General features: G+C 41.7%; 3 protein-coding genes across 6 annotated transcripts; 1 reads left to right on the top strand and 2 right to left on the bottom strand.

The window, feature by feature from the left end:
• Positions 1-7,765: 7,765 nt before the first annotated feature.
• mettl21cb (methyltransferase 21C, AARS1 lysine b) lies at positions 7,766-10,566 on the top strand. Its single transcript, XM_085433625.1, has 5 exons — positions 7,766-7,813; positions 8,251-8,359; positions 8,497-8,660; positions 8,734-8,851; positions 9,923-10,566. Exons 2-5 carry the CDS (start codon positions 8,251-8,253, stop codon positions 10,318-10,320), a joined length of 789 nt encoding a protein of 262 aa, XP_085289751.1. The 5' UTR covers positions 7,766-7,813; the 3' UTR covers positions 10,321-10,566.
• A 307-nt stretch (positions 10,567-10,873) lies between these two features.
• Positions 10,874-16,306, bottom strand: LOC146690616 (rhodopsin kinase GRK1-like). Its single transcript, XM_085433619.1, has 7 exons — positions 14,082-16,306; positions 12,974-13,101; positions 12,330-12,487; positions 12,169-12,252; positions 11,923-12,047; positions 11,631-11,832; positions 10,874-11,526 (listed from the first exon to the last, which is right to left on the bottom strand). Exons 1-7 carry the CDS (start codon positions 14,778-14,780, stop codon positions 11,237-11,239), a joined length of 1,686 nt encoding a protein of 561 aa, XP_085289745.1. The 5' UTR covers positions 14,781-16,306; the 3' UTR covers positions 10,874-11,236.
• A 57-nt stretch (positions 16,307-16,363) lies between these two features.
• Positions 16,364-25,979, bottom strand: tfdp1a (transcription factor Dp-1, a). Of its 4 annotated transcripts, none has more exons than XM_085433620.1 (12): positions 25,730-25,979; positions 23,661-23,745; positions 23,173-23,239; positions 22,871-22,992; positions 21,832-21,953; positions 21,448-21,613; positions 21,173-21,319; positions 21,031-21,099; positions 20,490-20,641; positions 19,351-19,517; positions 18,573-18,651; positions 16,364-18,497 (listed from the first exon to the last, which is right to left on the bottom strand). In XM_085433620.1, exons 2-12 carry the CDS (start codon positions 23,670-23,672, stop codon positions 18,359-18,361), a joined length of 1,242 nt encoding a protein of 413 aa, XP_085289746.1. In that variant the 5' UTR covers positions 23,673-23,745; positions 25,730-25,979; the 3' UTR covers positions 16,364-18,358. The 4 variants fall into 4 exon arrangements, with proteins under 4 accessions (XP_085289746.1, XP_085289748.1, XP_085289749.1 ...); XM_085433622.1 differs by lacking the exon at positions 25,730-25,979 and adding an exon at positions 24,550-24,625; XM_085433623.1 differs by lacking the exon at positions 25,730-25,979 and adding an exon at positions 24,503-24,546.
• Positions 25,980-26,044: the final 65 nt, after the last annotated feature.

Raw genomic sequence — 26,044 nt, 5'->3', positions numbered from 1 at the left:
TTCTTGAGTTTTTCATTATTACCATCACACTTTAAGTATAGTTAAAGTATAGTGTTGTGGTATAGTCAGTGTGTTATTATTAAATGTGTTTAAGAGCTTTTTTTTCTTGTTTCTTACTATGCTTTATCATTTGTATACATAATTGTATAAGCACTCACCTGCCAGTTTATTAGGTGCATCTGTTCAAATGTTTGTTAAATTAAAATATCACCCAGTCATATGGGAGCAAGTAGACCAGGTCAACACAGCCTGCTGTAGTTCACACCGAGCATCATAACAGGGAGGAGAGGTGATTTCAGCACCCATCTCTAAGGTTTACAGAGAATGGTCCAAAGAAGAGAAAATATCCAGTGAGCTGCAGTCCTCTGATGTAAAATGCAGTGTTGATGCCTAAAGTGAGAAGAAAATGTCCCGACTGCTTTGAGCTGATTGGAAGCCTGTGTATGAACCAGTGTATGCAGAAGAGCATCTCTTAAAGCACAACAGATAGAACCTTGAAGTGGACGGGCTAAAGCAACAGACAGTCACACCTGTCAGCCAAGAACAGGAAATGAGGCTACAATTCATACAGTGATGCCTCGTCCGATGAGTCTCCATTTTTTGCTGCAACATTCAGATGTAAACAACATGAAAGCATAGATCCATCTGTCTTATATCAATGGTTCATGCTGCTGAGGGTGGTGTAAATGTGTGTGGGATATTTAAACGCCACAGCTTATCTGTGGCTTTTAAACATTTGTTTCTGACCATGTCCACCCCTTTATGACCACAGGGTATCCATCTTCTGATTTAGTATTTATTTATTTATTGTCATTGTCAAGAACAATGAAATTGCGTTTGGGGCTTCCATACAACCCAAAAAAAAGAAGAAAATAATAAATACCCGTTAAAACCCAAGTGTACATATTTAACCCAGTGTGACTCCAATGCAATAAGACAATCCTTAGCAATAATGTTCGTAGAAATTCAGACAAAGACCTGAGAAACATGACAAAATACAACAATGCAACCCATTCAATATTATTGTACTGTGAGATATGATATCAGATATGATAGTTATCTATTTAAGAAAGAGGGGGGGGGGGGCAGGAGGGGGAAGAGAATAAAGATATGATGCACCAATGCAGACCAGTTCATTGCTATTAAGAAGTTGGATATGGTTATTGTCCGTGAGAGGGGGGCAGAGAGTTCAGGAGCCTCACAGCCTGTGGATACAGGCTGTTGGCCAGTCTGGATGTTCTGGCCTGTATAGACCTGTACCTTCTCCCTGAGGGCAGCAGATGGAAAAGGTGGCGCGCAGGGTGATGTTGGTCCCGCAGGATACTGTGCACCCTCCTCAGACAGCGAGTGGGGAAGATATTACTGATCTCTGGCAGACTTGTTCCAATAATTCTGCCAGCTTCTTTCACCACCCGCTGGAGTGCTTGCTGATCGGCCTTGGTGCAGCTGGGGAACCACACTAGAAATCCATACGTCAGAACGCTGCTGATGGCACAGTTGTAGAAGTTCAACATCAGAGATCTGGGAATGTGTGCGCTCCGCAGTCTCCTCAGGTAGTAGAGGCGCTGTTGGGCCTTCCGTACAACTGAGGTGATATGGTTGCCCCAGGACAGGTCCTCGGTCACAGTTACCCCCAAGAATTTAAAACTGCTCACCCTCTCCACCGCCTCACTGCCAATGAAGAGAGGCAGATGGTTGTTATGGCCCCTCTTCCGGAAATCTACAATGATCTCCTTGGTCTTTTTGGTGTTTAAGACCAAGTTATTGTCGTGGCACCATGACTCTAGTTGTTGCACCTCTGTCCTATAGTTTGTCTCATCATTGTTGGATATAAGTCCGAGCACTGTGGTGTCATCTGCAAACTTAACAATGAGATTGGACGCGCAGGAGGAAATACAGTCATGGGTGAAGAGAGTGTATAGCAGAGGGCTCAGAACACACCCCTGAGGGGCACCGGTGTTGACCACAAGGGTGGAAGAGGTGTTCTTACCCACTCTGACACTCTGTCTACGGTCAGTGAGGAAGTCCACAATCCAGTTGCACAGAGAGGAGTTAAGTCCCAGTTGGTGGAGTTTGGGACGGAGTTTGTATGGCCGGATGGTATTAAAAGCCGAGCTGTAGTCTACAAAGAGGAGCCGTGCATAGGTGTTCCTGTGTTCCAAGTGCTTCAGTAATGTGTGCAGCACTGTGGCGATCGCATCCTCGGTTGACCGGTTCGCCCTGTATGCAAACTGGTGCGAGTCCAGGGATGGTGGAAAAGCAGCTCTGATGTGTTTAATGACCAGTCTCTCCAGGCATTTGGCGGGAATGGGGGTGAGTGCCACAGGTCTGAAATCGTTCAGACATGTGACATTTGACTGTTTTGGGATGGGAACGATGGTTGCTGCTTTGAAACAGGATGGTACCAGTGAACAGGACAACGAGGTGTTATATATAGAGGTGAAGACGTCCGCCAGGTCCGCAAGCACAGTCTTTTAGCACCCGGCCCAGCACTCCATCCGGCCCGGCCGCCTTCCTGGTGTTAATGCTCCGGAACACACGCCTCAGCTCATGAGTGCTCAGGACCGGAGCAGGGTCGGTTGAGGGGAGAGGGGACAGGACAGGGTCGGTGTTCTCCCTGTCAAAACGGGCATAAAAGAGATTTAGATCCTCAGCCAGAGTAGAACTGTCGGCTGAGGGTGATGGTGTTCTTCTTTTGTAGTCCGTGATAGCCCTGATGCCCTCCCAGACCTGCCTTGGGTTTGTGTTGTTCTCAAACCTGGCCTCGATACGCCTCCTGTGCTGCTGCTTGGCAGTCTTGATGCCTCTTCTCATTTTTTTTTTTTTTTTTTTAGTATTTATTGTGCAAAAGTGTAGGAGCTCCGGGCCGCTGCGTCTGTGCGCGCCGCCATCTTAAATCTTCTAATAACAGGCTGATTCCAACAGGATAACACACAACGTCACGTGTAAAATGATTTCGGACTGGTTTCTTAAATATGAGAATGAGTTCACTGTACTCAAATGGCCTCAACAGTCACCACACGTCAGTCCAACAGAGGAGTTTTCACGTGCAGCGGAACGGGAGATTCACATCATGGATGTGCAGCTGACAAATCTGCAGCAACTGTGTGATGCTGTCATCTCAGTATGGACCAAAATCTTTCCATCACAATGCTGAATCCACAGTCAACTCTCTAAGACACATTTCATATACTTATATAAGAAGTTTACACAAAAAACGTAATAAAAATATCTACATTGTGCTGTTTGTTGCTACATTATTAATAATGAATACAATATTACTATGAAAAAAAGTGTTTTTGAAGTAGAAAACCTGAAAATTTGACTAGAAGCCCTGATAAGTAAAAGCAGTTTTTATGTGGAGGTTTGGGGATTTCGCACACTTTTTTGTCTGTCAAATGCAGAAACCAATAAATACTTTTTGTATACTCTGGACACTTTAATAAAATCCCTGAAAATGTGACTCAAGACAGCTGTGAGTTTATGTGCCAAATGAATTAATACTAATGCCACAGTCTTGCAATGAATCTCACAAATGTTAAAGCTGTAAATGGGGCTTTTCTTCAGTACTTGAGTGCTCAAATATGAGTCATTCCCCTATTGACACACACTCATTCAAACACACAATCTAACATTCACACACTCACACACAGTGAATGCATCAGGAGCAACTGGGGTTTCAGTATCTTGCCCGCGGATGCTTTGGCATGCAGATTGGAGCCGCGAGGGATTAAACCACCAACCTCCCAATTAGCAGAAGACCAACTGTAAGCCAAAGCCACTGCTTGCAATGTAGAGACATGCATAACCCTATCCAGAATCCAAAAATACATCCTTGATAATGACCATAAAACTGAATAAGAATTTTTCAACAAAGCTGAAGAACTCAGACCTTTCAAACGCACGACTGAATGCAGGACAGTCACACAACATCGACTGTTACGAGATGCTCTATTTGACTGCCGTCAGTCAAGGCAGCATTGCAAAGTGAGAATGAGGTTTAAATGAACCTCCAGCACATCCAAGGCCCCATATATGGCAACCTCAGCACCCCATGAAGACCCTAAGAGAGCGATTTGTTCTTGTGCCCAGAATCTTTCAGGGGGATAAAAGCTGTTCACATTCAGATTCCAAATTCCAAATTCAATACCTGCATCATTTCTGTCTGCTTAAACGTTTGATTACGTTTTTCTGTCACAGAGGCAAAATAGCAGGGAGCTTAGCGCCCATTAAGTGATGTATTCACACAATCACGCTGCACACGTGGCTACTGTAAGCCCGCTGCAGCTTACGTGCTGCTGTGTGTGATGGTGACTCATTTTCCGCTGGCCTACACAACCTTTTCCTGACCTTTAGACGCGGAGGTGAGGATTACCAACCCTAAGGTGATGACTGGCAGCTCTTTATCCTTCTCTTATATTTGCTGACCGGTCCGCCACCATACTCACACACTATTATCAATATTCAAAAAGATTCAGCTCAGCATTGCATGAGCTATCTTTTGAAGGCTGAGCCTTGGTAATTCTCTTTTGTTCCCCACCAGGAAAAATGGCTTTCCCTGGAATTAAGAGATCCCAGTTGAATGTGTATCTTCGATCTATTAATAGAGAGCTATCTCCTAAAGCTTTGCCAAGCATTGTGTGGCTTCATAACAGACTGAGTACATTATCGGCTATGGTTTATCATCATTAGGAGGCAGCTATACACACTGAATTTCATCAGTAGTGATTAATAAATTAAATCCAGTGGGTTGGGTGACATAATGCCGCCCTGCTGTGATGGAAAGCTCCAAATACTTTGACTCATTACCTGTGTTGCTGTTTAGATGACAGTGACTGAGTGTTGGTTGTTACCGTCTGTCAGTTCAAGTCATTTTCTAACCTCATGCGGCACAACCAGCTGTTTCCTGGCCGCTCTGAGTGTACACTCATGCAAGGCTGTGAATCCTCCCACCTAAAGCTCTACAGCCCGGCTTACAGCTACTTGGTACAGTGAATACCCCTGTATCCATGGTCAGCCTGGACTCCACCGCTACGACAAAAACAGACTCTGAGCAGTGTTTACAGCACTCCCTTTTATAGAGATGATGCATACCAGCACTAATCTGTGTACTAAATTCATCGGTGTTCATCATGTCAGTTCCACATAAACAAATTACAGAATTAAGCATCCTGTTTGTTTTGCTCTGAATGACATTTCTAAACTGCCAGATAACATCACTAGATTTTAGCAAAATATATGAATATATATCCACAAAACTAAAGCAGTATTTTACAATGTATTTTCATTTTTGAAGGCTTTCAATTTTGAGAACCTTTTGTGAGTAAACCAGTGGTTTGATAAAGTTAATAAAGTGTATACCATTAGAATAAATGAAAGTAAGTCAGCATGTTACATTTTTGTACTCAAATCTGATTTACCTCCGAATAGTAATGGACCTTGATGTAATGGATCCACTTTATATTTTTTATCAGAATTCCGTTATTTTAAAATGCTGAGAAAATGTAAAGGAGGTAGCACGGTGGCAACGTTGTTAGCACTGTTGTGCCCACTGGCTGTGGGCTTCTGCATGGAGTTTGTATGTTTTGTCCGGGTACTCCGGCTTCCTCCTACAGTCCAAAGACATGCAGTTAGTAGGATTAGGTTAAGTGGTGAATCTAGATTGCCCATAGGTGTGAGTGTGAATGGCTGTCTGTCTCTCTGTGTTAGCCCTGCATCAGCTTGGTGACCTGTCCAAGGTGCGCCCTGCCTCTCGCCCTATAGTAGCTGTGAAAGACATCCAAACAGGATGGATGGAGAAAACATACATAAAGTAAAAGGCCACTCAGAAAGCACAGCCCTCCATCCTTGCAGTGTTAAGCAAACAAATCGGAGCAGCACCAAAATGAACGGGTTCTTATTTGCTCCACCACTTAAATTAGTTTTTGTGAAATTTAACTTGTTCGTTTTTGGGAGGGGGGGGGTTACCTTTCACCTTGGCTCTGGTACAGGAAGCGGTGGTTAATTGATCAATAGGCAAGTGGAAGACAAAAGACAATCAAACTTGTGAATATTTGAAATGAGAAATCATCCATACTTTAAGTTTTTAATCTAATCTGCAAAGCAAGACACTTCTACTGCTTTGTAAGTATGGCCTAGACCAAATCACATTGTATTCTTACTTTTTCTCAAGCAACGAATCTTGCAGCTTATTCTGCATATTATCATCAACGCATCGGGCTAGCTGTTTCTGTCTCCATTCTGTGAGTCTCTGCTCTGACCCACAGAGTAAAGGAGGCTCTAAGTTCTTGAGCAAGTGATTAACTGTCTGTCATTTGTGTACAGAATCCATCTGAGTCCCGACTGTGCATTTACAAAACTTCACAGGTGTGTAGTAGGAACCAAAAGATGACTAGTGAGTGTTTACACACTGACTGACTGATGGAGAAGCAACGGAAAGAAGAAACCGGGCTTCTCAACAATAAAGTTACTGTAAAAAAGAGCAAAATGATGCGATTGACAAAAACTTAATCTGCCAAATGCAGTTGGTTGGTCCCCCCCTTTTCAGCAGGTTTTCAGTCATCTAGATCATGGTGGTCTTAAGAGCTTGAAAACAGAAGACAATCCATGAGAGGTGAAATGTCCTAAAGAAGTCCAGTTACCAGTGTTACCAGTGTTTCTGTGACAATTTTTGCCATTCATCCAGAAAATTATTGGTGAGGTTAGATACCTGTGCTGGACGAGAGGACCTGGCTCTCTCTGCTCATCCCGAAAGTGTTTGATGGGACTGAGGTCAGAGCTCTTCGTGGGCCAGTCAAGTTCTTTCACACCAGGCTCCTCCAACCATGCCTTGCTTTTTGAAGGGGATTTCCCAAACTGAGAATTGTCCGAAATGCTCTGATAAGCTGAAACATTAACATCATCCCCCCCACTGACAACTTTTGGTTCTTTATTTTGCAATATACAGTATATATATTCTGGATAGTCCTGTAAGATTAGTGATTAATTAGAAAAACAGCCCCATAGCCTTATCCCTCCTCCACAAAACCACAGTTTAGTTCATCTGGGATTCATTAAACCAAGACTGATCCACTGAACTTCTAGACAGAGGATCTGACAGTCCACAGAGCATGTTTCCACTACTCCAGAGTCCACAGGCTGCATGCTATACATTGGTGGTGATTTAAGGCTTGAATGCACCTGAAGTTTCCAGCTCACCAAGTTTGTGGTGACGTTAATGCCAGAGGAGTGTTAGGAAGAAATTTCACAAACTGACATGTAGCGTTTGTCACTAAGTGCTCGACTATTTTGAGCTCACGAACTCACTCACTACTGCTAACCATATAAGTAATGTTAAGACTGGACACTGAGACTGGATCTATACTTTGAGCACATTAGAAATTAACCTAATCTTTGGACATGCCAGGTTGCACCCACTCTGCAAAGCCTCATACAGTTTGGCTGAGAGCCCTGTCATGATTGATATGAATATGCAAATTGGGCTCACTGTGAAAACATTTTGTTTTCAAATATTTACATGTCCCCATAGCTTTACCTGTAACCTACCTAAAGACAGATGTGTGATGCATTAATGATGACAGGAGAGAATAAACAAGTAGCTCACTGCAGTAAATCTTAGTGCTGAAACAGGATAACAGGATGCAATTCTATAAAAGCGTATATAATAAAGTCTACTGGGAGGGGGAAACTATGTTAGCAGACCCCAGCTTTACTCAGGGGTGTGTCACAGACGATGCTCTGTGTATAAACTCAGAGCACACAGAGGCAAGTGCAGACACACAACAAGAAAACACACGGGGCATACTTCCTACTGGTAGGTTTCACATCTTCTTGCAAACTATTTCTATTTTATTAAGAATATATTTCGTTTGAAAATTCTTAAAATGACGCTAATTATTTTATAAAATTGTATAAATGTAACTTTAGTCTTTGCACTGGAATTTATCTGAGTGTGCTTTTCATCTGAGGTAAACACAGTGTGCTCTGTATCCATGACTGTGGCTTGTTGACCTCAGGATTTAACCAGCTGTGTTTCTGGGCTCCAGTTCGCAGTCCAGTGGCAGCCAAAGAGACTAGCGGACTAAATCCAGTCCACTCTGAATCCATTCCAACTTTTACTGAGATTCAAATGAACAATCGTTACATAAAGGGGCCTTTTTTTAAAATAATAATAATAATAATAATAATTTTGTTTTGGGTTTTTTTCTTTTTCTTCTTTTTCTTGACCCATGATGGGAACTTTAATTTAAGATGCTTATGGAGAGATCATCTGCACTCAGCCAGCCAGTAAGACAAAAGCCTCCTGGAAAGAAAAGGGAAGATGATAAGGAGGTGGAGGAGGAGGGAACTGCTATTAAAGGTATATTCAAACTGTATCTCTTATGTACAAGTCTAGTTTTTGCATGTCAGGCAAGTATAATTCGTTTTTTTTTTTAACTGAACTTTGCTAATTTGTTAGTATAACCTGTCTCTTCATGTCACACTCTGCTCATGCAGTACTGACAGACCAGAGGGTGATGGCAAAAGAGGCTCTGAGCAGGAGGAACCTCTGGGAGCCGAGTGTTTATTACGCTCGGGGAAACGAGTCTTTTCATTTTGCCGGTCATGACATCAGCATCCGAGAGTCCATGGATACGTACGGTGCTCTGATCTGGCCTGGGGTAAGGGGCTGCCGTGGGCATTGGCTCATTTTGAAAATGTGTTGCAAATGTGACAAGAATTTTATTTTTGTAGGCAATAGCTTTGTGCCAGTTCTTGGAGAACAACCAGCAACAAGTGAACCTGATGGACAAAGCAGTACTTGAGATTGGAGCTGGGACTGGCTTAGCTTCTATTGTAGCAAGTCTGCTTGGTAAGTGCATTTTGATAATGCAGTTGTGCATGTGCTGCATGTATGAAACTTTACCTTTAATCTTTTAGATTTGATGTTGGGAACACATTCATTTAAGAATAAATGATGCATCCTAATAAACTGGCAATACACTAGTTTATATTTGTTACTTAGGACCAGTGTTGGTCAAGTTACTTAAAAAAAGTAATCGGTAACTAATTACTGATTACTTCCCCCCAAAAAGTAATCCCGTTACTTTACTGATTACTTATTTTCAAAAGTAATTATTTACAAGTTACGCGTTACTGCCCATCTCTGCTTAGGACTTAGTTAAGTGGTGATATTCTTGGCTTTAAGACAAAGAAAAATCCATAAAGGGTTAATTCCCACTCGCGCATAATGTGTGCACTGAATATTTCATATTTCTGCTTTTATGCAAAAGTTACATTTCAGCTTGGTGATGGAACTCGCGGGAAAAGTCATGACGCAACTAAAAACACTGGAATTCATTGTTAAAGCACAACGACCATCCTCCCACATAGTTCTCCTGTACTGCATACAACAGAGGGGTTGTAACTTAGATATATTATGGATACAGCGATCACTGGATTGATGCTGTTATCCATAAGCCCCTCCATTAAGCCCAGAGTGGAAACAAAGGTTTCATTTATTCCCAATAAAATAAAATGATTGAATTTAAAGTAAAAACTTGGAAAAAATAAATAAATAAAACAAAAACGATGCAACTTCAGCTTGCTCACCAAAATTCCTTACAATTAGAGTAAATCATTTTGCTACTGGTTCAGCAGAAACTATAATTAGTGAAAAACTCAAAGCAGCCTGTAAGTTTATATTTAGTTTAGTTTTTTGTTATCCACAAGTTAAGAATTGTTGCTTTTATTTAAAAAAATATATTTACCAAATTGAGAAAATAACTTGAAGTTTTGACTGCCAGTTAGGAATAGTTTTCTTTTTTTTTAGAGGGGGAAACAAGCTTCCATAACAAAATGCACAATAATTACAAAATTAAAAAAAATAATCATTATGTTTTGATGTCTCTGTTGTTTTGCGTTTCAACCCACTTTTTGCCAGGTGCTTGGGTGACGGCAACGGATCTGCCAGACATATTATCTAACCTGACCTTCAACCTGCTGCGAAACACCAGGGGCCGCTGCCGCTACACCCCTCAAGTGGTTGCTCTCTCCTGGGGTCAGGACCTGGATCGAGACTTCCCCTATGCATCATACCACTACGACTTCGTGCTCGCAGCTGATGTGGTCTATCACCACGACTGCATTGAAGAACTGTTGAAAACTATGCGTCACTTTTGCCCACCAGGAAGTCAAACAACGCTGCTGTGGGCCAACAAGATCCGGTTCCAGTCAGACCTGAGGTTCACAGAGTGCTTTAAGAGCAATTTTAACACCACGTTGCTGACCGAGCTGCCGCAGCAGGAGATCAGGATTTATAAAGCCATGGCAAAGGAGTGACAAGGAGGCTTTAGGAGTGGGAGCTTCCAGTGATGTCAAAGGTTATGAAATATTCCACGCCTGGTTCTGATCTGTGCTTACATTCCTGGACAGTGCTATAACCATCATTAAGCAGAAATGAAGTTCCTGACTCAAGTTTCAATAAGCTATTTTATTTGCCAGATTTGGGGTGTTTTGTCCCAAATATTTGATATTTCAACTTCAGTCCGACAGTTCTTGAAAATAAATAATTTTACCGTAAACATTCATCCTATACTCATATTTGTCTCACACTATCTAGACTACATAAACTTATCAAAGTGACTCTGCGCTGGAATAGTCATAAAACCATCGAAAGTCATCAAAACCCATGAAATAAACCCCTTAAGAAAAAGAGTTCCACAGGCACGAGACTTTGCATCTCTGATGTGTTAGCATTTAGTATGTATTAAACACTAAGAAAAAAAGACACCTTCTATTAAGTGGCATGAACCCTACAGGAGCAGATATGCAGCTCTTACATGGTCAACATGTAACTGTCACTTAGCACCAAAGATAACACATCACTAAACCCTGGCTCCAAAATGGGATTTTTTTTTAATGCATTTTAAATCTAAAAGCTTTACAATAATTCATCACATATACATATAAAGAGAAGTGAGCAGGTTGATGGTGAAAGGAGATGAGGGGCAGAAGACTGAAGGGACAATAGATGACAGATGTCAGCAATTTGGAATTTTTCAACACCTAAATCTATGATCAAGTTCATTTCAGGCTGGAAGTCCGCCTCCAGTCTATTCTTGCTGTTCCCATGTCGACATAAACTTTTTCAGTGTGCGATCACAAAGTTCAGAACCGACTGGTGTCTCTCATGGTGTCTTCATGCCGCATGCTCTAAAGAAACGAAAGTCTGTGCAGTTCACGCGTGTTAGTGACTCTAAGATAAGCAACACGTCGATGACTTTGGCTGCTCTAGTATGGACTCCCTGCGGAGATCGTTGGGGATGGTGCCTTCAGGGCCCCAAACGTTGAGCTCTCCGTAAATTCCCATCTCGATCATCTCCTCTTGCCAAGGAATGGAGATGTTGCCCGTGGAGAACTCGTCAAAAAAGTTCTTATCAGGATCTTCCAATGCCACCCCCTTCACAGAGGAGAATGCCCCGACGTCATCCAGACTTTTAGCATACACCACTTTGGGGTCAGGGACAAAAGGAGGAGGTAGAATTCCTGAAATAAAGTGACAAATTTGAATTAAGCACCACATTAAATGGTTAGTGGCTTCAAACTTTTTCCTAAATCAAAAAGATCTTGAGCAAATATCGAAAGGTTACCTGCGTTCAGTTTCCTCCAGTTAATGCCGCTGAAAAATGGATGTGCTCTGATTTCGTCACAGCATCCATTCTTAAAACCCATCCTCTGATCCACCTCCTTGGCCAGCAGCCCATCACACAACGACTTTGCATGCTCACTAAAGCTGTCAGTGTAGGTCACCACCCGAGTTAGCATACGCTCTTTCATCTCCTCACGTTCCACCTGAGAAGAAGATCAACAGCTTCTAAACCTCTTCTTTCCTCTGTCTGCTTTCTTTGCACAGAAAGTACCACCTGCAGTTTAGACTCTCACCTTCTCTCCTCTGTTTCTGAACGGATTCTTAGCAGCCACGAACTCATATAAAGTCACTCCAAGAGTGAAGTAGTCAACGGAGGAGTCGTACTTTTCTCCCTTTAGCATCTCTGGTGCCATGTAACCTGCAAAAAATAAAAATAAAAACAACGACAAGATGAGCTACAATTAAAAATTAAACCTGCAAGATTACCCTTAAACGTGAACCTGCATACAGATTTCTCAGTGGGTGCAGATGAGACCCACCTGGAGTCCCAGCATAGCCTTTTGTCATGGTTTTGCCTTCTTTTAGTTGCACAGCAAGACCCAAGTCAGATATACGTACATTCCCTGTTGTGATTTAAAAAAACATATATTATTAGCTCATAATCATATTATTCTCCAAAAATGTGATTATAATGTATTACCGTCATTATCAAGCAGCACATTTTCTGGTTTGAGATCTCGGTAGATGATTCTTTTCTGGTGGAGGTGCTCCAAGCCCTGGATGATCTGGGCAATGTAAAAACAGGCTCGAGGCTCATCAAACCCTGGGTTGTTTTCATCCACCAGGTAAACATGGTACCTACAGGGAACAGATAAGCCAAGGCTAATTATTAAAGGCCTTCAATATGCACACATTTGCAGTGTTTTACATCTTAAGCATGCCCATACGCTGCTGGTTCTACGTGTGCAGACTGTAAGCATTAAAATTTGATTTTCTAGGATTAAAGGATGTTTGCTTTAAATAAGAAAAAAAAAATCTATTGTCTTGCTTTCTAAGTAATCTGAGCTAAAAAGGCAAATACTTTATATTTTAGCTGAAATTGTGCATAATCTGACTCTGCACTTGTTACACTAAGTCTGCAGATGAACACTGACACATCTGGGTGAATGTCATTTCCAGCACATTACAGCGGACTTCAACATCTCTGTAATAACCTTTGCTTCGCTGGCAAAGGAGATACTTAAAGATTATAGAAGTTTAGGCTGCAACTAAAGCAACAACATGCTAATAAGGGTTAAGGGGTGTGTGCTACAGCCAGATGTTCATGCTTCAAAACAAAGTTACTTGAGATCTCCTCCATTCATGATGGTCATGACCAGACAAAGCTCCTCCTTTGTCTGAAAGGCGTATGCCAGCGACACAATGAAGCGACTGTGAACCTTCTCAAGAATACATTTCTCCACCAACGCCCCCTACAGGAAACAAATAGGAAAGACAACTTTGAAAAATGCTCACATGCCATCTTTTAAATTAAGAATAACAATGTGAAACTAAATGGATGTTTCGTTGCTCAGGTTGAACCAAACTGTAATGTTTGTCTCATTGTGTGTGCCATTTGGAGGAGAGGTTCAGGTATACACTTCAGAGAATGACCTCGGACAAGTCAAGGGCAAAATGCAACAGCGCCAAGGAGTTCCCTTCAGAAGAGCTTTTCCATAAAGCTCCCAGTAATCACTCTATCCCTGTCTCAGTGTTTAATACTGCAGGCTAAAGCCAAATGAGACAGAGGCAGGGACAAAGATGATTAGCACCATTGCAGCCCTGCTCAGTGGAAGGCACTTACAAAGGATGCCACTCATTACACAGTGATAAAATAAATAACTGATACGGTCAAAACTAATTCTACTTTTAGGTTGTTATAAAATTTCTCCCTTAGAGCTTCCAATTTCCACATCTCATTACATGGAGAGAAAGCCATTTCATTTTTAAATATATTTATTACCATCCAGCTGAAACAGATATTATAAATCTGCAAAAGCTCATTAGGGTCTGAAGTATGTTTTGTTCGTTTTACCTTGTTTACTAGTAGTTTGCAGTAACTTTTACTTCAGATAATACAAAAAAGAATGAACAGATGAATTATGCATGATTATGTCAGTGTGTTGTGTTAGTCGTGGCAGTTACTCGGGTAGTAGTTCAAATATCCCCAGATAGGAGCTGCATTATGAAAGCCATGTTATTATATAAATGTATGAATAATTATAATCCTGTTAGAGGAAATACTCTGCCTGATGAGATCTTCTACGTTGTTGATAAATGTTTTCTCACAAAGTATTTCGATGCTGTGATTTTGCCCCCATTTAAAATGGTTTTCTTCCACCACTGGGGGAGGCAAAAAGCCAAAGGCATGTTCAGTAAATGAGCATCGAGCAAATGACATTAATTCTCTCACCTCGTAGCCTTTCCTCTTCTTCAGCCTCTTCTTGTTGAGTTTCTTACAGGCGTACAGTTTTCCCGTGGCTTTCATCTGACAGGCAGACACCTCTCCAAACCCACCTTTCCCCAGCACACGGAAATCGAGGAACCAGTCTTCATCCATGGGCTGCATCTCCAGCCATTTCCACTGCAGGAACCTCTTCAGGTACATGCTCTCCAGGAAGAAAGTGTAGGGGGCCTCGCGCAGATAGTCCAAAGTCTTGGCCAGCGCTGCAGAGAACAAATCATCACCTACAACCTCGAGGGATTCTTTCACCTTCGTTATGATGTCCTCACTGAGGAACGGGCAGAAGTGTTTGGCAGAGGGGTCCATGTAACGCTGAACTAACTTCGAAGCTTTTTTTGCCCTTTCAGAGTCCTCTGCCAGGTCATAGTCCTCGATGTCTTTCCACAAGCGACATGCCCCGTGATACTCTTTGTTTGCGTCCAAGAATTCCCTAAAGAGACGTTTGCCAATTGGCTGTTCAACACAGACTGAGTCAAAGGATAAATCTAGGGTGTCCTTCAGACCCTCGCACACAGTGATGTGGGGCAATTTGAGGCGAGAGTGGTACTTTTTATCCCGAGCTGCTGCTGGATTAGAGCCATCGATGCTTCCACGAGCATTGATGTAAGCAGAATTTGCTACCACGGTTGTGAGTCCTCCGATATCCATGTTGAGGGTAAGTGACTGTTAAGCAATGCAAAAAGAAGACATCGCAAAGAGAGAAAGGCGGTGAACGGTAAATGCTGCCAACTAACGCGCAGGGGTGAGGAAGAAAAAGAGGACAGGCTGAAGCAAGACTGAGAGAACAGGAGACAGATCACAGCAGAGTGGCAGAGGGAGCATGAGAGACAAACGGGAACTGGAGACTGAACTAGATCCCAGCACACTTTGAGCACTGTACCACCCTCTCTCTCACACACACACACACACACACACACACACACACACACACACACACACACACACACCTGAGTCAACACCTTTCAGTAATCCATTAACACCCCAATGCCCCAGACAAAGTGTGCGAGCACATGCTGGAACAGAACAACACAAGCAGCATATATGCAGGATATCACCAGTCAACTGGCAAACCAGTTAGCAGTTCATACAGCCTATAAGCACCACTCTGCTTCACATTAAAGCTTCAGTTTGAATGAGGAATAATATTTGAGATAACCCAAAAGGCCTACCAAATGCTGAAATGCACTGGGATGTTTTTAACAGCCAATAGGGTTTGGCAGCATAGGGAAAAATATTAAAAGTTTCAAAATATTGCATTTAAAATGGAAAATATGGCTAAATACTAAATGTAAGGCCAAGAGAAGTCTTTGAGATCACTCCATTAGCCACGAGTCGGCAAAGAAACACTGTTTAAAGCAGGCCCTACATAAGGATGATCCTCAGAAGTGTCTTATTTAACTTTGAATGGCGATATATCTAGTTCAGGTTGCAAGAACAGTGTGTTCAGTCCCCCAGGTTCCATTATGGACGGAAGGAATTTGCTTTTTCTTGTTGTCGGCAATTTATGAGATCCTACCCAGAATGTACCTGTCTAATCCTGTCATTTTGTCATAAATCAAGCAGGTAAAGGCAACACGTTCAAGTATAGCACTTCTGGAAGCTGCTGCTGGAAACGGCAGCTTTCAAATTCTATATGTTCAAATGAGCCCTCAATGCAAATTAAACAGGCCACTCTTTGACAGCAAAAAAACAAAAACAACAACAACAACAACACAAAACGCACTAGTGAAAATGCTTAGTAAACAGAATAAAAATAGAGCGGGATGATCACAGGATCCTTTCCATGGTAAAGACAAACACCACCTATCCTGTCAAAGGAATGGTCCCTGTCTACCATAAAGAGCCCATGAAAGAACATACAGACTTGACCAAAACCATCTACAACAAGAACATCAAAGTAGCGCCTAATCTGGCTCACAATCCATTATGAATATGATCATGAGAACAGGTTAAAGACCCACTGGGTGACAGCTGTGCACAAGTAAAAACTAACTAGCACTGTAGGAGAAGTAGTGATTCTTGTGAACTGTGGATGGACAACTGACCCAAATCATACTGAGGAACAGCACTGTTGGACAGTTACAACAGCAGCCTGTAACAGAATGATGGGAGGGAGAAACAAAACAAAACAGGATGGACGAGGCGTGGGACAGAATATGAATCGAAGCATACTACATAATCCAAACACAACGGAGGCAGTGTAATGTATGGACATGCATGCTTCCACTGGAACTGGTTTCACGACTGTTTATTGATGATGTGACAAAACACAGAAGCAGCAAGATGAATTCTGAATCGTACAGAGCTTTACTGTCTTCAGCCAAACGCAGCAAAGCTTAAAACAGTGAATTAAACGTTAATGCAAGAGCAACCCAAATGTGTTTGGACAAAGGTAAAGTGGAAAGTTATGCAATGACAATGCCAAACCAACCAAATTAGGTAGAAAAACCCACGAACAAACAATCGAAGGAGGTTGGGCAAGACATCAAAAATGGCAAAACTCATTCTTTGTAATATCCATAGTTTTATAGATTTCAGTCATTTGTAATTTTTCTTTATTTTATTGGAAGTTGTCTAATTTCATTGGGGCCCATGTATAAAATTGGTGTAATTTTACAGTTTAATTAAATTTAAGCAAACTCCCTCCAACCACATCTGTGTGTTATTTTGTATTTTTTATGGTGGATTCCAGAGCCAAAATTAGATAAACTGTTAGTCTTCCAGGATTTCTGAATTAAAAGAACTCAACAGCTCTAAACAAGTCACAGGATCCGGTTTATCAGAGAATTAACAGATGCTAAAATAAATGCTCCCCCCCCCCAATATTCCAGTATCTGCAGTGTATCCACAGTTTTTGGCCAAATCTAATTAAAAACTGCTGACAGAAAGCAAACTAGCATAATGTAAGAACCAATCACACTGCAGCAGCATAATCATTGTCAGGCATCCTTTTCCCAAGTGTTAGGCATCCAAGCAGTGTATCCCTTGTGGTTTTCTTTTGACAAGCAGTCAACTTCTTTAAAAACCGAGCTAGTTTCCTTCCCCAGTTCTTTTAATAGACAGGGTTGAGACAACGACCCAGCTAGACGTTTCTAGCGCCTTCTGCTCACCTCTCATATTACTATTTAAGCAAACTTTGTTTCCAACCCAACAGACAGTCGACCTTACCCCAACCCCAGAAAAAATCATGAATTGTGGATACAAACTTATTAAAACAATCTATATTTAATTTGCAAACTTATATTAGATTACAGAAAAAGGTATTTGGAAGAGTCAGTACACGTGTTGCTCAGTTTTAAAAGGGAGATCTTTGAAGGGTGTACATAAAGACCTATACAACCACACATTGTTACATCAATAATTTTTGTAGGTCTATCTTTACCACTGGCCTCTAAAGGAAACTATAAGCTACAATTGTTGTAGGATTCATATATGTAATTAACAAAGAAAGCTTATTTACCTAGGAGCCTGGGTTATGAAAGTCTTTTACCTCGCTGCTGCCATTATTTTGTAAACACTACCAAGGCATTAACAGGGCGGTGATGGAGAATTCCTCAACTCTGGAATACAAATAAAACTAGCAAAGAAGATCAGGAAAGCAGCTGCCTACGGAACAGAAGGAAGCCAGCCCAAAAACAATCGGGAAACCATTTCAAATTGCTCAGAACACAAAACCAAAACAAAACAAACAAAGCATGACGAGATGTGATGGAGCCCCATACTGTGATGCAGTGGCATCTGTGTTAAGCCATTCCAAATCCATGGTGTTGCACTAACAACACATCTCACAGCAGACACTTTGGCCACCTTGGAACATTTTGATCATGTCTGCCATATGCAACTGCAGAAAAAAAAATTATAAGTCAAACGGGTACATTATACATTCTCCAACAGCAGTAGGCCTTAGAGTTGCTTTTTAGTGGGATGGCTTATTAAGAAGTGGATTAGACAAAGACTTCAGGTGGCAGGGACAAAGACTACAGTTCCCTTGGACGACACCTCCCACTGAGCTGTGGTGCAGGTGACTCAGGAGCAGAAAAAGGTGGGTGCAAACACCTCTGTTCTTTTAATTTTCATCGACACCCCTGAGAAAGCCAGACAGAAATACAGGTAAACAGGGCGGAGGGGAGAAAAGAAAAAAAAAGCACACACGACAGTGGACTAAATTCCCACGGTGAGGGTGGTTTTGAAGACTGTGCTTGTTGGAGTGGCGAGGTGTAGGGAGGTTAGTCTTCATCGTCATTCTCATCGTACTCATCCTCATCGTCGTCATCCCCCATGTAAGACACTGGCGTCTCCACACGAGACCCGCTGTAGTGAGAATCGTTTGAACTGGACGCCATGGTGCCATCAGTGCAGCCATCACTGCATAAGAGGATGGGGAAATGTTAGAAAAAGCAGTGTGCACATTAGAGCTACATCACATTTAGCAACTCTTACCTGTTTGCAGGGTAACGGGCTCCATTAGCAGAGGAACCTCCAGTGATGTAGACGTTACTGATGGGACCTTTGGCCATTTCTGGATAAAGAGAAAATGAATTAGAATGAAGACCTTCGACTATTTGCAGACCTGAGTGGGGATAAGAGATATAGAACAAAGGGATTCAGAAAGCACAATCAGATTCTTGCCTACTTTAACTGCAGATGAAGACTAACCCTTTGAAGCAGTTTCTGTCTAAGCTTGTTTTTCTCACCTCTCACTCTAGACCGAGTTGACGAGTTTGTAAACGTGTAGCTGTTTTTCACTCATTTTCAGAAAATGCAGACCTGGTAGTTAGGTCAGATCATCATACCATAAGCCGCACTGGAGGTTTTTTTTTTTTTTTTTTAATTTATTTTCTTTATAAAGTGTCCCAAGACCCTGCCCTCCAAAGCTGCGATCCCCAACCTTTTTTGCACCACAGGGGAAAAGACCCAGGGAAACAGAGTTAACGATAAAAATGATTAAAAAAACAAAAACGATAGAAACTAATAAAAACTCTGAAAACCATAAGTTTCCCACCTGAGCCTCAACTCTTGCGGCCCGGTACCAAATGACTCACGGACCAGTAGCGGTCCGTGGCCCAGGGGTTGGAGACCGCTGCTCCAAAGGGTCTTGGTCCAATTGTTTGGTCCCCATCCAAGTGTGATTACTGTGTTCACAACTGCACCAAGTACCAGGGGCGTAATTTCCAGGGGGGGTAGGGGGGCCGAACTCATAGGGATATTGGTCACTTACCTATAACATAAGGCTCTAGAGCTTTGGGCACCAGGCTACGTGCGATTTTCAGATCCTCTGGAGAACACTTTCCCACCTCCAAGCCGCAGGCCATGCCCATACGTTTTAGCACCTCGATGTCATCGTGGATCTCAAACATGCTGTCGAAGTTAAACAAATACTCGAACCTGAAGAGTGGAAAAATGGGAAAGGGTCAATTATCCAAACAAGTGTTCGTTCTAATTTTAAAGAAGATCATGGGTACCAAATCAAGGACAGCATACTGAATAGAATAGAACATGGGTCCCATTTTCAACACCTTTGGCTAAGAAGAAATTAGCCAAAGGTTCTTCAGTATTTTAGTTAGCCCGTTGAGGACAGCTACTAGTATTCCTTTCAAAATAAAGTTAATCTACAAAGCGGGGATTAGCTTAGATCAGGGGTGTCGAACTCCAGGCCTCAAGGGTCGGTGCCCTGCAGGTTTTAGATGAGTCCTTGATCCAACACAGCTGATTTAAATGACGAAATTACCTCCTCAGCATGTCTTGAAGTTCTCCAGAGGCTGGTAATGAACTAATCAGTTGATTTAGGTGTCCTGATCCAGGGTGATATCTAAAACCTGCAGGACATCGGCCCTTGAGACCTGGAGTTGGACACCCCTGGTTTAGTTGCATGTGGGAAGGCCTCATATTTACTTCTTCAAGTCAGCCACTAATCCTATACACACTGAAATGTTGAGTTAAAAATGAGGAGATTCTAGTTATTGTTATAATGCACATCTTGATACCACACTATAATGGCTTTGCACTGACAGAAGGCTTCCAAGCCTCTTTTAGCTTATTTGCCAAGAACCAGAACACAATTAACCTGCAATTATAGTTGAGTTTCCCACCTATGCAGCTCCAAGGTATTACATACAATCATGTCACATGGCTAGAAAAAATAAAGCAGCTTATGTGGCTGACGGGCTGTTGTCAAGTACATGTTGTTCCGCAACTATTTATTAAAGCCCTAATAAATACAGTCCGGTGAAGCACTACCAGCGCCTCGATGAAAATGTGAACACCTCCCCCACTTTTTGGATAATTTCTTTCCCCCCCCCCAGTTACAAATTATTCCAAGTGCCAGCATTTTAAATAACAGAGCTGATGATCACACACTTGTCATTGGAGATGCTGCAGTCAATGACAGTTTTCTTGCTGGTGTTGACAATAATGAAAGGAAGGTGGATGATGGAGTTGGGAGGTGGAGGTCGGTTTGCCTGCTGCTCTGTCTGCCTATTCCTCTGAACCAGGTTCTTAAAAGCTATTTGCTGTAAGACAAGATCAAAGACAAGTTAAAACTCAAACAGCTGCAAAGAACTAAGTGTAGCACTACAGCATTCTTGGATATATTTATGCTGTTTTTTTTTTTTTAAATACTAATTTTTTCTTTTACATTGTAACAATTTTAAGTTGCCATTTTGCATGTGCTACTTGCATATATAGAGATTCAATGAGAAGAACTTCTGTTTATTACTGATTCATTATGATCCAGCATCACAAAAAGAGACAAAACGCAGACAAAAGCAATCTAAAGAGGCCAATCAGTTCGTGGGGTATTTATGAAGCGTCTTCTGCAGCCCTGATGCACAATTACCACTATAAAGACTATAATTGTAGCCCCCCTTTGATCACACAAGTACCAGCACTCAAATCCAACCTGCAGTATGAGCTCCTGAAGCTGTGATTGTTTCTGCTTAATCCTCTCCAGCCGCCTTTGTCTCTCCACCTACAGTTGAAATAAAAGCGTTTTAACACTGGTAACAAAAGCAGGAGTGACTGTCTTCGCTGTGCGTTTCTACCTCTAGGTTTTGGCACTCTTGCGCTGAGTTGGTGGGTAGACCAATCCACTTGATTTCTTTTTTCTCTTTAGAAATAATGTTCATGGCCATAAGCACGTTAAGTGCATCATAAACGCGTCGCCGAATGTTCTTCTGGTCATACACATGCTGAAATGAGAGAGAAAAAAAAGGACGCAATTCAAAACATTAAAAAATATATCTTAGAATTAAAATATCTTCATCAGGAGTAATCAGTCTGCATCACTGAGACAGTATCACACAGCGGCAGTGCTCACTGAGTCATTCGGTGACATGTGGTTGTCTGATGAGCTGAATTCTGCCACCAGTTCATCTGCCACTTCATTGTACGTGGTCACTCCTTTCTTCTGCACCTTCTCGCACACCTTCATGGAAAAATGCCTCAAGCCCTTCCCATTCTTTTCCCCTTTCTTCCCACGTTTTCTGCAAACATAAAAAAAAAACAAACGAGCCCACGTCACTATGAACACAAACACACTGATGTGTGGCAATCTGGCATTCACTTTTTTTTCTTTTTTTTTTTTATTATTGCTATGAATAGCTATCAGACTTGACCCATTCTAAAATGCTTAGCTTAATCTGGACAGAGCTCACCAATAATGTCCCAAGCTTAAAATCTTAAGGGCAATTTGAAGCCTTACCCTGATGACCAAGGAGAGGCATCGGCTGGTTGACTCTGTGTGAGGAACTGGGAACTGGGTGTGTGTGGACTGTTTACCAAAATGGTGTTCGATACGGTAGGCCTCTGGGGTGTTCCAATCACCTACAGGAAGACCACAGAGAAGAGAAAGAACACACACTGATAGTCATGCTTTTGTTGTCATCAACAATGAGTTTCTCCTCTAAAACCTCATGTACTCAAATCTTGACATGTAATATTTCTTCTAAAGCCTCACACTTAAATATTTTATGTTTAACTACAAGAACCAATTCACACTGAACATAAACTCAAGGTGGGACTCTGTTCACTCTCTTTAGGACGCGCATCTTCTGCTGATTTCTGTCATTTTGAGGATACCTTGCAGAAAGCTATAACTACCCTCAGTGCAATAAGGAATGATTTAAATACATTTGGCCTTGCATTAGATAGCTGACAGGTGAAGCAGTAAAGTTAAATGACAGTTATTTCATTTGACAGAATTTGACTTTGTAAGCAAAATATTTGGTTTGTCATGAAAATCATCATTGGCGATTGTTTGAATACAGCTTTAAGGGAGAAATAAGACATTTTTAGAATTTCAGTCATTTATGATGACTAATAAAAACCTGATGCTGAATTGGGCTGATGACAGTTAAAGACACAGCTTTAAAAAACTGCATCCCTAACAGCAATGTGAGGCATCTTGAAGACGGGTGATCTATTCCTTTAGTAAGGTGATATCTAAGCTGATTTCCGTTATGTATACATTCCTTGTACATAATGGGATGATGGGTGTAATCCTGCTGACTGTAGAGTTGATGAGCTTAGGATCAACTGCCTCCAGCTACCCTCTCCCCGGTCACCTCACAATGATAATGGAGGGGGCTTATACAACATTCATATAAAGCAGAGTAAAACCCTACAAAAATTCATCTAGCTAATATTTAGCAGAGCCAAAGCATTCTTTAAATTTGCTGAGGGTTTCTACGCCTTAAGAGAAAAGAAACCACATAATGCTGACTTAACAGGACCTCACTCACCATGTGTGGCACATTTTGCATGTGTGTAGCGACGTTCACATTGGATGGCCCAAGGGTTTTGGGTAGTAGCTGTTTGGCCACAGGGGCAGCTGTGGGCTGGACAGTAACCAAGGACAGGACACCTTATAGGAGACATGAGAAGATCATTAATGAGGGAAGCTTTTGAATGAAACACCATTGCCCCCTATTGTCCACCTACCAACAAACAGCTCTGCTGCCTCTTAAACTAGACTGTACATGTTGCTTAGAAAGCCCTGCATATCACATATGCACAATTTCTGTAAAATATACATAAAATATACCTTTACTAGGGCTCAGATTCTGATCGATGAAAACCTTTAGCTCTCCATTGGTTTCAATTAGACCAGCCTGTAAAAGAGAACAACTTAATATACTACAGAAACCAAAGAATTGAAGACGAGTCAAGTTAAACAAACTCCATACAGTAGAAGCTACTTTTGGCTGATGTCTTATTTACGAATGGTCACCGCAGCGAGTTGCACAAGTTTGATTTGTCACAGTTTTAACGCCGGATGCCCTTCCTGATTCAATGGAACTATGTCACCTTCCAGGACCTAACAGGGGATCTTTTGTAAGGCAAATGTATAAACCACTCCACTATGAAGTCACTAAACAAATCCCACAGTCTATTTAAAGAGAAAAAGAAAAGAAAACACTACAAGACTAAGTGCAGCCAGTAAACTGAAGGACCCAAATTAGCTACAGTACTTAAGTGACACCGCAGAAATAGCCTGATGTTTCTCATGAAACCATGTATATATTTACTTACATCTTTAGCCATGATCCCAAAGGACCGAAAAGAGGTATGCTTTAGGTTAAAAAGACTTTTCTTCTGCCAGTCACTATTCAGACCCCTGCAAACAGAAAGAGAACAAACTATTACTTAAATAATGACAAAATTGCAGTTTGACCCAAACATTATATTTCCCAATACTGTTTCCCAAGCTAAGCTGTGTTTCACTTTGTTTTGGAGAGGAAATTTAAACTTATTTCTGAAGTAAGGCCCATCTGGTCTGCTTGCTAAGAGCACATTGTAGAAAGCTAACTACATCACCAATGTTAGCGTCACTGTTTGTTTTATTATCCAAAATGCGCAGACATGTACGCTTCTCACACCAATCTCACGTGAACGAGCCACCGAGCAGTACTTTTAAGTGTTCTTTTTATGCAGGAAACCATATTAAGCCATCCCTTGATGCTCACAACTTTTACTACGCTAAGTGTGCACAAGGCCTACTTCAGGTACCGAGCACGTCCGGAGGAGAGGCACCGTCCAACTTCTGCTACAGGTCACGCAAACAAGCGAACTTTATCACAACAGCGCTAAACTGATAATGTCGCAACAGAGAAGGCACTATATGGCTCCAGGCACTGTGGCTGCATGATACTGTAACAGCGGTCATATTATATGTCGATTAGCACGAACAATCTTTTGTTGGACGCAGCTAGCTGCTAACAGCTAGCGGTAGACCCAGCTTGCTGGTCTTAGCTTACTAGTTAGCTCCTGCACGCTCTGAGACGATTCATGTAGAAATGTTGCGATTATTGGTTCCGTGCTGCAGATCCCAGCTACACTTCAGCATGGGTTAACACTTAAAATAGTGAACGTGCCTTTCGCACGATGAATGAGCTTCACTGTGGTGACTGTATGCGCTTACGAGTGCACTCTGTCTCCTCGACGGCTGTTGTTGTTGGCATTTGAGAATGGAGGAAGAGGAGGTCTAAATCCCCACTAAACAGGAAACAAACTAAGAAATGTCGAGATACTTTTTAACAATTATATAGTTAATTTGAAGTACGAAATAATGTATTCACATTGAGTATTTCACTTTTAAGCTTATTTTTTAATACAACAAGCCATGACAGGATTTGCATAACTTGCTGTGTGCTAGCTGTACAAAGAGTGATCGTTTCCAAGTCAAAGAGACTGAAAAAGTAAACAAAGTTTGCCATCGATGCCAGCAAGGTGGATTTTATCCAGACGATAAATTTTTTTGCCACAGTTAACCACAACTTCTAAAATACCAGTTGCAGGTAGCCGTATATACTCCGTGAGTTGATTGCGTTTTATTGTCAACCGCTGACCTCCTTTTGCCAGTGTAGTAACCAGTATCAAAACACATAGCTAACTAATGAATAACACGCTTTGTTGTCTGGAAGTTACATTTAAACCCTCGACTTATTAGTATTACCATTATTATTATTATTCCACGCATTTAATCGCGTAACCTTTCTTATTTGTTCTTAATAAAACACGAAGAGCCTTACGAATACTTTCCTGACGCTAAATTCACAGAAAGGTGGCCATTTTGAGGTGTCTAAAACTTAAATATTAGTTTTTATAAGGTTCGCTTCCAAACGAACTGTTGCATATGGATCCAATACAAGTACGTTACTGTAATCAGGTCGATTACAATCATCATGAACCGCAAAAACTAGCTTTGCTCTTCACTTCGTTACCGTCAGCTACATGCCGTAAGTTAGCGACTTGAAAGAGGATATATTAAATGCAATGCAAAAGGTACTTTACTTTATTATTAAAATGTTTATTTTAACACTGAGCTAGCTCGCGATTGCACTTCAAGAAGTAGGTGCTTCAGCGCTTTGTTAGCCCACTGACTAGCTAGTGGGTTAGCACAGAAGCTAAACCCCAGCTGTCATCGACAACCCCAGAATTAGCTACAAGTTTACCTCGACGGTTAGCTTTGTATTTATTGGCGGTAACATTTTTTTTCCTATATACTTAACAAACAATAGACGGTCATACAGATATTTAACGTCAGTGCTATCATATGCGTCAGCTGAGTGACAAGCTGCAGTTGAGTAGATGCTGCTTACCGGTGCACCTTACAGGTTAACAGATCGCTCGCTAGCCTTTCCTATCGACTTTCCGTTAGCCTTGCTACAGCAGCGTCTCTCACAATCTGATCTTGGCGGTGCCTCGCTTTAGTGGAGCTTGATTGGACAGCACGAATGAGACGAAAGCAAAGCGGTCAAAATAGTTCATGCCCACAACCTGGAGCTCTTTGGATTGGTGGATACCAGAGCCCTTGTGATACATGTAGCGCCGTCTGCTGCACAGGAGTGCGCCATAAAAAATGTGTTAATATGACAAGACGTGAAATAAGTAAGGGGTCAGAGTATCGAAGGTTT

The sequence above is a fragment of the Copadichromis virginalis genome, linkage group LG16 (genome assembly GCF_057382275.1).
Source record: "Copadichromis virginalis isolate Kocher_CV1m ecotype Utaka linkage group LG16, C_Virginalis_male_GT1.1, whole genome shotgun sequence".
Classification (NCBI taxonomy): Eukaryota; Metazoa; Chordata; class Actinopteri; order Cichliformes; family Cichlidae; genus Copadichromis; species Copadichromis virginalis.
The sequence above is the reverse complement of the archived record's forward strand: the minus strand, read 5'-3'. Positions and strand labels throughout refer to the sequence as shown.

What these genes read in the sequence shown, in the direction of transcription:
- mettl21cb (XM_085433625.1), top strand. Translation starts at nt 8,251, where the DNA reads ATGCTTATGGAGAGATCATCTGCACTCAGCCAGCCAGTAAGACAAAAG. An exon ending in GGAGGGAACTGCTATTAAAG is followed by an intron (nt 8,360 to 8,496) that starts GTATATTCAAAC and finishes CTGCTCATGCAG; the next exon opens with TACTGACAGACCAGAGGGTG. An exon ending in GTGCTCTGATCTGGCCTGGG is followed by an intron (nt 8,661 to 8,733) that starts GTAAGGGGCTGC and finishes TTATTTTTGTAG; the next exon opens with GCAATAGCTTTGTGCCAGTT.
- LOC146690616 (XM_085433619.1), bottom strand. Translation starts at nt 14,780, where the DNA reads ATGGATATCGGAGGACTCACAACCGTGGTAGCAAATTCTGCTTACATC. An exon ending in AGAAGAGGAAAGGCTACGAG is followed by an intron (nt 13,102 to 14,081) that starts GTGAGAGAATTA and finishes TGTTTCCTGTAG; the next exon opens with GGGGCGTTGGTGGAGAAATG. An exon ending in CTGGAGGAAACTGAACGCAG is followed by an intron (nt 11,527 to 11,630) that starts GTAACCTTTCGA and finishes ACTTTATTTCAG; the next exon opens with GAATTCTACCTCCTCCTTTT.
- tfdp1a (XM_085433620.1), bottom strand. An exon ending in GAATCTGAGCCCTAGTAAAG is followed by an intron (nt 22,993 to 23,172) that starts GTATATTTTATG and finishes GTCTCCTATAAG; the next exon opens with GTGTCCTGTCCTTGGTTACT. An exon ending in TGCAAAATGTGCCACACATG is followed by an intron (nt 21,954 to 22,870) that starts GTGAGTGAGGTC and finishes GTCTTCCTGTAG; the next exon opens with GTGATTGGAACACCCCAGAG.